This window comes from Chelon labrosus (assembly GCF_963514085.1).
Source record: "Chelon labrosus genome assembly, chromosome: 6".
In the NCBI taxonomy this organism is placed as follows: domain Eukaryota; kingdom Metazoa; phylum Chordata; class Actinopteri; order Mugiliformes; family Mugilidae; genus Chelon; species Chelon labrosus.
Window position 1 is genome coordinate 6,379,691 of NC_140342.1, and position 11,628 is coordinate 6,391,318.

Consider the following 11,628-nt stretch of genomic DNA (forward strand, 5'->3'; position numbering starts at 1 on the left):
ATAATTTTTGTAACGTTTTGTATTTATTATTTTTTATTATTCTGACAGTAGACTTTTTGTCTTGCAAAACATCTCTGTTGGGAAACCAAAAATAGACGTCTACATCCAAACTACAATTGTCAACTTCATAAACTGAAAAACCATTAATGGACAATTATCGCGGTAATTCACGAGAATGCAACTGGCCTAGTGTTCGAATCCATTTCGGCTCTAAAACACTTTGAACGAAATGAGAGTGCGTCCTTGCAGATCCAAGATGGCGTCAGTTTCAACGAAAGCCAGAGCAACATGGTCCCAGTCGCTCCATTCAGTCGGCTGGAATCATGGCGTCCGTCAGTACGGGGGGCAGAGTGTCCTGCGGGAGAGATTTAAATTGTGTACCGGAGATAGCTGACACATTAGCTGCAGTCGCCAAACTTGGGTGAGAAAAATGCCAAACTGTGCTCGTTGTTTTTTTTCGGTGAAATGACCGTACGACGGGGACTCGCTGGTTTGCTAGCATGTCAGTGCGTGATGCTCGCTAAGCTAGCCGGTGAATTACCAGCACGTGCCCAATCACAGCGATGCTTGACACAGACGTGAAGTGTTTCTGATGCTCGTACAGGCCACACTGTACAATACTTGTGAACCGTCTGGAGAAAACATGGCTATGTTTCGCTTCTGGTTGACATAACAAATCATATAAACGTGAATTAATCTGCTTTTTGTCTCTCTGGTGTCCAGGTTTGACTTCCTGTGCATGCCCCTGTTCCATCCGAGGTTCAGGAGGGAGTTTGAGTTGGAGCCCGCTAAATCTCGAGCCGGTGCCCATACCCGCTCAGATCTGCTGCTGTGTGGCAGAGGTTAGTGTTCCCATTTTAGGTATCTTCTTTCATATCGGGTGGGTGTCGTTAATATAGTAAATATAGACTCTCTCCAGAAAAGGGCTTACTGTATCCTTGATAACAGGCCTTATAAGGTAGATACAGATATAAATGAAGAGATTGCTCATATTACCTCAAGAGTTAAATTACATGAAAGGTGGTTCTCTTGGATGCAGAGGATCTTGTTGAACAACTCTGACTAACTTCCTAACATTATTTAAGTCAGGTTCCTGTTCACAAACATCTTCAACATGTTGTACTTAACCAATATAATGAATGAAAAATAAGATCAGCACCTTGCTATACAGTACCACATCATACTGACACTAATGTGCTGTGTATTATGGAACACTTTATAATGTGTATTCGTTATAATTTATCTTTCTGAATATGTTCTTCTCATTATGCATGGATCACTTACTACATTTCCATGTATTTGGTGAAACCAGTTCAACAGATCAGAATCTGCACTTATTTCCCTTTTTTCCCTGTTATGTACTGTACACTCACTTGCAAGTTCATTGGTGAAAATGAAGGACTAGGCTAAATAACAGAAACACTTTAGTGTGAGATTCAGTCCACTTTAACAGCACCACAAGCTACATCCTCCAAAATGGTCATCCGTTTGAATTACCACCTTTCTGACGCTGTTTTGACATAAACTGAACACCTATCACTGGTTTTCAAATATCAGTGTTGAAAATAAAATTATAGTTAATTATTTATTGTTAATTAATTGCAGGATTATCTAATGTGCTACCAGATCAGATTTAACATATAATGAAAAAATCCTTGGTTAAAGTCTTTTTCACGCTTAGTTTGCAAACTGTAGGGTCCGTATAGCACATGGATGTTGCGACTGATTTGTTTAATGACTTGAGGTATTCAGAAGGGATTCTCATATGACGTTATGCTTTCTCTAGACTGGAACACTCTCATAGTTGGGAAGCTCTCTTCATGGATCGACGCCGATTCAGAAATCGAGACAGAGCGCAGAAACTCGGAGGCCGTAAGTTCTTCACTTTGGACAAAATCTTTGATGTTTTATTTGAGGCTGTCGCTTATGTTGCTGGTTAAGGTTCTGTGATATTAGTGCATAGGTGAACTCGTCCAGTCTCTCCTCACCATGCATCTTGATCCGTCTTTCCATTGTTCTGTGTTTCCCTCCAGGCTCTGGCACAAGAGCTAAACTTTTCGGCCTACCTGGGTCTGCCTGTCTTCATGATCCCTCTTAAGGGCTCCCGTAATGCCAATCTAGCCCGACTGCTGCTAAACCACATCCACACTGGACACCACACTTCAAATGTAAGACGCACTGCAATGGGAACCCAATAAACCTGTGTAGATGGCATCACTTAACCGCTGTTGTCCTCTGTTGATTAGTTCTGGATACGTGTTCCGCTGATGGCATCGGAGGACATGCGGGAAGATCTGATTGAGAATGAACCGGCTGCTTGTATTGATGACACAAGCATTGATGAGAAGACCTGGAGCTGGTAAGTTTCTTGCCAGTCCACTTCCTCAGCAGCCGAGTGCTGTCTGCATGCTAAAACGGTTGTTATTGATTTCCTTTAAAATCGTGACTTGTTTTGTTTACGTACTTCTTTGTCGTCTTCTTTTTTTCAGGTGGCACTCATTTAGAACCCTTTGTGATTACAACAAGAGGATCTGTCTAGGTGAGAGAGCACAGTAGAAAGCAACCACCTGGGGAAAAATCAGTGCATTAAGAAATAATCACAGTCCTGCCTGCTACTGAAAATGTGCTTTTTGTACCCCTGAAGCTATTGAAGTTGGAGCAGACATGCCATCGGATGCTGTGATTGATAAATGGCTTGGGGAACCAATCAAAGCAGCTATACTCCCCACCAGCATCTTCCTAACTAATAAGAAAGGCTTCCCTGTTTTGTCAAAAGCCCATCAGAGAATAATCTTCCGTCTTTTCAAGGTAATAATAAAGATAATAATTATTATTGCAACTTGTTTGACTCCACTGATTTTTTTAAAAAACATCCAAATGCAGAAAAGTTATTTTATTGACCACAACCTCTCTTCTTAGTTGGAAGCCCAGTTCATCTTCACAGGCACCAGCCGTCACACTGAGAAGGACTTCCGATCATACCTGCAGTACCTGGAATACCTCAATCAGAACAGGCCTGCACCCAATGCCTATGAGCTCTTTGCCAAGGGCTATGAAGACTACCTGCAGTCACCTCTGCAGGTGAGGAAGTGCTCACTCAGACATTGGTGCTCGAAGTTTTTACCTTTCTGATGATCAAGTTTTAAGAGTTTTCTCTGGTTTCCTTTCTTTAGCCCCTCATGGACAACTTGGAGTCACAGACGTATGAAGTGTTTGAGAAGGATCCTATTAAGTATTCACAGTACCAACAGGTAAAATCATAAGACACAGTAAGACCTGCAACTTTAGGAATGTTTGTAAAGTATTGGAAAACCACAGCAATTAAGTGGAGCACGCACAGAGAGAAATCTGTTGTCCAGTAGTCCTGCAAACAAAATGTTTTCATTGGGCTAGGTTCTTAATTTTTACCCAAGAAGAAGGGGAGATGGTGACCAGAAAAACTGGGGTCTCTAATCCAGTTTATTGGTCAGTAGCATCATACCATTTAAGTGGATGTTGGGCACATGTTTTTGCAACCCTTCATAATCAGAATCACTTCCAGTCATATCTGCAGCTCTGTCTGTGCAGATTCCAACAGAGTTTGCCTGAATTGTGCTCATTCATTGAACAGTTCTGTATTTTCTTAACTGGCTGCAGGAGTGCACTTCAACTATGCCCATGCACATCCTCTTAAATTACATATAGCACATTATCTCATTAAGCATCTCAAACAAACATGTCTGTTCCATTAATTTTCCTTGAAACCTGAAGGCACCTTTGTCAAGTAGTTAGCTGCAACTTCTCCCAACAATTGTCTTTATGATTGAGTCAGCGTTTTTTAATTCCGTCGTAGACCCTTGATAAGAATGAAGATCACACTATGTCTAAGTTAATGTTCAGGTTGCTGGATAAACTGAATTTGTACTCATTGTGTGCTTTTTTTTTATCAACAAAAACATCCAGTGATTTGATGGTAGACAAGACGATATAAAAATGTCTGTGTAGCCGTTTGGCCTCACTCCATACGGAGCTCACAGTTCTTTTATCTGCTGTCTAGTGAATGTTTTATTTGTAACTGAAGCGGAAGCTTTTATGGACAAGGCAGTTTTCACTTGTGTGGATTTAAGGTTGGAGAAATGCCAGTGTTGCAAATGAAAAATACATTGACACAAGTGTTTTTGTCTTTCTGTGCAGGCTGTATACAAGTGTCTACTAGACAGAGTTCCAGAGGAGCAGAAAGACACTAATGTTCAGTGAGTATCTGGACCCAAACAAGAGTTAGACTTTGATCTGTATATTATGATTCATACCCTGAGATAATATTTTGAAACCAGCACATTTCTCCATTGACATTACCCTTCATAGAAACACATCTTGTATGAGAACAGGGTAACATACTTTTAAAAAGTTACCAAAGGTTGTAACAGTCATTAAATGGCAGTCCTGTTTAAAGTTGTGTCTGTTTTACACAGGGTGTTGATGGTGTTGGGAGCAGGTAGGGGTCCCCTGGTCAATGCCTCCCTGCGTGCTGCCAGACAGGCAGACAGGAAGCTGAGGGTGTACGCTGTGGAGAAAAATCCTAATGCTGTAATCACGTAAGTAGAATACCAAGCTGCATGTCTGTATGGTAGAGGTACACTCATAAAATTTTAATTGCATGTCACCAATTTGACCAACTGAATGTGGCTGGATGAGGATGTCTCAGGGGACTGTAATGAAAGGTGGATTCAAGAAGTGTGTTTACTTACTGTGTCGTAGGTGTGAATTTGAACCACTTACATATCACCAAAGTTGATGAACCAAAAGAATAGAGAAAATGTACTGTATATTAGACAGATTTTTTGTTTGTGGTCCCAAATGACATTTAACACTAGAAGTCCCAGCATTTTTTGCTCTACCTATAAAACCCAGAGGGCAGCCGATCGGCTGGAAGGCTTTTAGCTAATATCCTAATCACCTGTGAACCCTCCTTTAGTTATGTAAACGAGGCAATCACTGGGGCACCACAGGAGGGGACATGCTGAGCCACTTCAAGGAAACCCGTGGGGAGGGGAGGGGGAGTGGGCCCAGAGAGTTTATGGGGGAGAGGGTGGCTGTTCACTTCTAACCTGGCAACACCTTGAGACAGAAACTGGTTCATCCCAAAGACAAAACACCTTGACATAAAATGGGGGAGGGGGGGAATCAGAGAGGAGCAGGATTGCTGGGGGTTTGGAGGCCAGAGTGTGTGGGGGAGGGAGGCACACCTGAGGGCTGTGAACTCATTTGCTCTGTCCGGGCTGCTAGTGACTGTCTGTCTTTCACCAGTTTCACCAGGTGGCAGCCTGGGCAGAACAAATGAGCTGAATCAAAATGTAATATATGTAGAAGGATGTAGAAGTTATCAGGACCCTACAACACTGGGCTTCCAACATCCCCACCAGACACATAGGAAAAGTAAAAGAACAGAACCACATCAAAAAAGCACTCAAAATCTGTGGTTATCCCAACTGGGCCTTCATGATATTTACACATATTTACAAATAATAATAAAAAAAATGCATTATCAGGATACAGTGTTAGAGAGTGGAAGTGAGTGAGACTTAGACTTAGACTTAAAACTTTATTGATCCCTTTGGGGTGACTCCCTCAGGGAAATTTGAGTTTTCTGCAGCAGCAAGCACACAGAGCAGTTTGCAGACAAACAACAGCAGTGGTTTGCAAATAGTTATAGAAAAAGTGATTGAATAATAAAATGGTGAACATTAATGAACGGTGAACTTCCTTTGAGTGGGATTAAAATAAGCTGTAGTAAAACTCTAGTAGGGAAAAATAAACAGTAAGTAACAGTGAGTGAGGTGAGTACATTTCAATAATCACGCACAATGCTAGCACTGCCAAGCCATCTCCTTTCTGCATGCCTCCCGGTGCATGCTTGATAGAGCACATATGCATTCAGTGCTGCCATATCAATCATGTTATAGAACACAGCGACTGGCCAGCGCCGTGTTCCTGTGCGGACAGTGTACTCCCGCACCATCTGGTCCATCACATCAACGCCGCACTTTGTGGTGTTGTAAAGGGTGACAGTGTTTGGCTTCCTTTTGGTGGTATTCTCAGTCTGAACCACGCTGTGTATGCTGCTGAGAATGTAGACTGTCTTCTTCCGTTTGGGCGCATACACCATCAGCGTGGCACCAGTGGTTGAAAATACCTGAGTGGTGAATTCATCGCGGTCCCTCTGTCTTGTTGATTGTGGAATTTCTCGCCGAATCCTGTTGACTGTGCCGATAATGGTGGTTTTCCGGCTAAGCAGTCATTGTGCAAGTGACAGCGATGTAAAGAAATTGTCCGTGGTTACATTTCTGCCCTTGTCCAGGAATGGTTCCATCAGCCTCATAACTACATTCTCGGACAGTCTCTCCCCACTGGGATGACTGGGGTCCTTTCCAAGATATGGGAGGACATTGCAGATGTATTTGGATTTCAAGTCACAAGCCACCCAAAACTTGATCCCAAACTTGTCAGGTTTTGTCGCGAGTCTTTGACGGGAAAAGCTGTTCATCAATGGTGATGTGTCGACCAGGGTTGTAGGATGTGATGCAGTTGGTGACAAACGATCCCCACACACCGGAAATTGCAGCAAACTTATCTGTCTTTGCTCGCTCACTGCGGGTGTCCTTGTCATCAAAGCGTAGGTGTCGCATGATGTCTTGGAAACGATTTCGGGACATAGTTGCAATGATCTGGGGGTTTCCCAGGTTTGCTGACCAGCAGTCACGCAGTGATGGAACCTTGGTCAGCCCCCGCAAGATGACAATAGCAATAAATGCCATTAGTTCAAGGAGGGCCATGAACCAGTCCACATGCTCCGTTTGCTGTGTGTGTTCAACAGTACAGTCTCGAATGGAACCAAGCATTTCCAGAGTGATAAAACACAGGAAGCTCTGAAGAAGACTCAAGATGGACCTCCTGGCCTTAGCCGTTGGCTCTCCATCTGCGTCGTATGGAGATGGAGGGGTGAAATGGAGACTTGTCCCCACCTGTTCTTCACACTACACTGTGCCATCTTTCGCCCGTCTCTGTCCGGTCAGTCCCCACCCGAGCTTACTGTTACTTACTGTTTATTTTTCCCTACTAGAGTTTTACTACAGCTTATTTTAATCCCACTCAAAGGAAGTTCACCGTTCATTATTTAATGTTCACCATTTTATTATTCAATCACTTTTTCTATAACTATTTGCAAACCACTGCTGTTGTTTGTCTGCAAACTGCTCTGCGTGCTTGCTGCTGCAGAAAACTCAAATTTCCCTGAGGGAGTCACCCCAAAGGGATCAATAAAGTTTTAAGTCTAAGTCTAAGTCTCACTCACTTCCACTCTCTAACACTGTATCCTGATAATGCATTTTTTTTAATTATTATTTGTAAATATGTGTAAATATCATGAAGGCCCAGTTGGGATAACCACAGATTTTGAGTGCTTTTTTTATGTGGTTCTGTTCTTTTACTTTTCCTATGTGTCTGGTGGGGATGTTGGAAGCCCAGTGTTGTAGGGTCCTGATAACTTCTACATCCTTCTACATATATATTACATTTTGATTCAGCTCATTTGTTCTGCCCAGGCTGCCACCTGGTGAAACTGGTGAAAGAAAGACAGTCACTAGCAGCCCGGACAGAGCAAATGAGTTCACAGCCCTCAGGTGTGCCTCCCTCCCCCACACACTCTGGCCTCCAAACCCCCAGCAATCCTGCTCCTCTCTGATTCCCCCCTCCCCCATTTTATGTCAAGGTGTTTTGTCTTTGGGATGAACCAGTTTCTGTCTCAAGGGCTGCGTTCAGACTGCCAGCCAAAATCCGATTTTTAGCCCATTCAGATTTGAATCGGATCTCGATTTTGAAGTCTGAACAGTGACAGATCACATGAAATCCGATTTTTGCCAAACGGTTGCAAACCACATCCAGAGGTAGTTTCATATCGCATTCGTATCGGATATGGACAGATGCGTCTCAGTCTGAACAGCTCCCAACACTCAGATGGGTTTTGACTGTCCGTGACGTCACTTACGCGACGCCAGGCCAGAACCAATGCGCCAGACTGGATGCCTATTTCCGTTGTGGAGGAGCCACGTTACGGCCACGGACAGTGATATTACAGCTATCACAATGGAGGAGGACTTTGAAAACAATTCGCCTTGGACAGAGGAAGAAACTGCATGCCTTATAAATCTTTACACTGACGTGACGTACATCCATGTGTTGTTTGTTGTTGTTTTGCTTGTCGCTGTCGCAATTATATAACGTCTGACAAATACACGTGCTGAATGACGCTTCCGCTCGTTGCTACAGCAACCTATCAGACCGGTGAAGAATGTGGCCCAGTCTGAACAGAACCATATCCGATTTGGACACTTGCTAAAGGCAGTGTGAACAGTCAGCCCTAAAAATCGGATATGAGAAGGAATCAGATTTGAATCAGATCCGTCTGCAGTCTGAACGCAGCCAAGGTGTTGCCAGGTTAGAAGTGAACACTGCTCTGTGTACCAACCCCGTCCCCCATAAGCTCTCTGGGCCCACTCCCCCTCCCCTCCCCACAAGTTTCCTTGAAGTGGCTCAGCATGTCCCCTCCTGTGGTGCCCCAGTGATTGCCTCGTTTACATAACCAAAGGAGGGTTCACAGGTGATTTAGGATATTAGCTAAAAGCCTTCCAGCCGATCGGCTGCCCTCTGGGTTTTATAGGTAGAAAAGCCAAATGGCTGCTCTCTGGGACTTCTAGTGTTAACTACTGCTACAAAACATGTGAAGTGGAATTAGGAGTCTATTCTAAAGTCACACGGTTGCACATTTGTAACCTATTTGAAGTTTTCAGACATTACATTTAGTTTTATAGCTTTTTTTCTGAGTTGAATGAAGTGAAACCTGAAACTTACTGAATGTTGTTGGTGTGTGTTTTTCAGACTAGAGAACTGGCGCTTTGAGGAGTGGGGTGATCAGGTGACAGTGGTGTCATGTGACATGCGTGAGTGGGCAGCACCAGAGAAAGCTGACATCATTGTCAGCGAGCTGCTTGGATCCTTTGGTGACAATGAACTCTCCCCAGAGTGCTTAGATGGAGCGCAGCACTTTCTCAAAGGTGCTTGTTTTTAAAAGAAAATCCCACATGGAAACACTGTAGCTGCAGAGCTGCCATAACACCATGTAGAAACAATTTATTATCCTCCATTAGCTTCCATGCTTCCTTGAATCTCACATCACTTTCTCTTTTGTATGTTTCACATCAACCTTAGATGGTGGAGTGAGCATCCCCTGTTCCTACACGTCCTTCCTTGCTCCTCTGTCCTCCTCCAAGCTTTACAACGAAGTCCGTGGGTGTCGGGAACGTGACAAGGACCCTGAGTGCCATTTTGAGACGCCCTACGTAGTGCGCCTCCATAACTTCCACCAGTTGGCTGAGCCAAAGCCGTGCTTCACCTTCACACACCCTACAACAGGTAGACAGAATAAATATGTACACCATATATTGGAACATGATCCATTTTGAATGTGTTCACCAGGTTTTTTCTCCTCTTTTCAGATATGAACAACAACCGGTATCAGTGCCTCAGATTCTCAGTTGGTTGCAACTCAGTGCTCCATGGCTTTGCGGGCTACTTCGAGACAACACTGTATAAAGATGTCACACTCAGTAAGTAATTTGAATAAAGAGGAAGTCATGTTGTGCACAGGTTAAAGTCTAAATATTAACTTTTCAATTCTCTCTCTGTGTGGCAGGTATAAAACCAGATACACATTCACCCGGAATGTTCTCCTGGTTCCCCATCCTTTTCCCCCTCAAAGTAAGTCTCACAATCTTTACTCGGTAAAATGCACAAGTCCAAATTTCAGATTAATGGTCTTTTGCCTTGTCTCCAATAGCAACCCATCTCCATATCCCGAGGTGATGATGTGACAGTGAGATTCTGGCGCTGCAACAATGGGAAGAAGGTCTGGTATGAATGGGCTGTGACCGAGCCCTCCTGCTCTGCCATCCACAACCCTGCTGGCCGTTCCTACACCATCGGTCTGTGAAGATGACACATGAGTACACCCGTCAACAGGAGTTCACTCATGTTTCTCAAAGAGTCTGTTGGAGGTGGAGTGGGGGTGATCTGACAGTTTTTGTACACAAAGTTAAAACCTGGACTTAAGTGGTGTTCCCTTGAAGTCAGTGCAGTCTGGTGGTGGGCACTTCTGAGTCTGCCAGGCTGATTGGATAAACCAAATTTGTGTTTGTGTTTCTGTTTGAACAGGCACAGAATATCACCTGTACACAGTGAATTATGCTGTGAAGTCGGTTCATTGACATCAAACACCTTACCACTGGTTCCTCATGCTTTATTTTTTTTAAGTTTCCCCCCCCCCCCTTACAGTTTGGATCAGGTGTTGCAGATATACACACACTCTATCCCTACTGGACCTATGCCTTATCAAACACACATTCCATACTTGTGTAATGACAACACACCGTACTCCCCAACACAAGATTTTCGGAGGCTACTTTTTTCAGGTCACATACTATGTTGTTTGGGGCTGTCTATTCGTACCTTTTCGTTTCTGTATGTTTGAACCATGTCAATAAAGACACTGTAATATTCTCCATCAGCTCTGCAAGATTTTTCAATGGACTGTAAATGATGGTTAAATGTGTGTATAAAATAGAATGGTGGCAAGAGAATAATTTAATTAAAAGAAAGCTGTATGAAGGTGATTTATCCAGCAGGTGTCACCCTCAGATGATCTGCTGGGTCACAGGTGAACCTAATGGTAGATCTAAGAGGTGCAACTGGCAGGTGTCCTATGTAACGTTATTTTGGTGTAAGTAGAAATCCATTGCTCCAAGTCTTATACCTGTGTTATCCGGGTAGGTGATACTCGCAAACCTGTGAGTCCTAAATTAAAAACTAAAGCCTCGACTGCATCAGTGCAACTGTAGCAACCAATTCACCTCTGAGATGCTACAAAAGCACAGCTGATACTCATTCTGCTCAATCAATGTAACTCCACCACCTGATAGTCATGTATTCTATATCCTCCCTGTCTCTGTCTTTACCATTACATGGAGTCTACAAGTGTAAGTGCCTAAACACACCCCGTCAGGTCTTATCACGCAGCATGCACTGCTTTGTGCATATCACTGGCTGCAGCTGCCCGAGAGAGACAAACAGCTGGGGCCACAGGAGGATTTAAATGTCATGTATGCTATTCTAACATGCAAAAAACAGCATGGTGATAAATGGTATAGTCATCCATGTAACAGAGCATTACATTTACACAACTATTTTTTGCCATAATCTGACTTATTAGTGTTTGGTAATAGGGCTACTTATTTGACGATGTATAACACGCCCTCTGCATATTTAACACTACTCCAAGTTTTATTTATTTCTAATTAAACAATTTAATAAATAAAATATAATTGAAGCCTATATAACTATCTAAAGCTTAACTTCACTATTTGAATCAGTTGTTGAGGCTGCACGTTGTCTTTCATCAGGTAGTATAGGCTTTATTATTTTAAATTTTTTTTCAATGGAGGATCCTACAGTGGCCTCACTACGATGGGCGGGGCTTGAGCCGTATTGACAATTTGCGCTGCGCGGATTGGTTGATGTTAACCAGCTTTTCTATATATC

The 11,628-nt window shown here is 43.2% G+C and overlaps 1 protein-coding gene across 1 annotated transcript; it reads left to right on the forward strand.

The window, feature by feature from the left end:
• Window positions 1–190: 190 nt before the first annotated feature.
• Window positions 191–11,478, forward strand: prmt5 (protein arginine methyltransferase 5). Its single transcript, XM_084547398.1, has 16 exons — window positions 191–421; window positions 724–842; window positions 1,787–1,872; window positions 2,034–2,168; window positions 2,247–2,359; window positions 2,490–2,539; window positions 2,645–2,808; window positions 2,920–3,081; window positions 3,174–3,251; window positions 4,174–4,232; window positions 4,452–4,574; window positions 8,914–9,089; window positions 9,244–9,447; window positions 9,531–9,641; window positions 9,728–9,792; window positions 9,872–11,478. The coding sequence occupies exons 1-16, from the start codon at window positions 324–326 to the stop codon at window positions 10,022–10,024; spliced, it is 1,896 nt and encodes a 631-aa protein (XP_084403524.1). The 5' UTR covers window positions 191–323; the 3' UTR covers window positions 10,025–11,478.
• The last annotated feature ends 150 nt before the right edge of the window (window positions 11,479–11,628 follow it).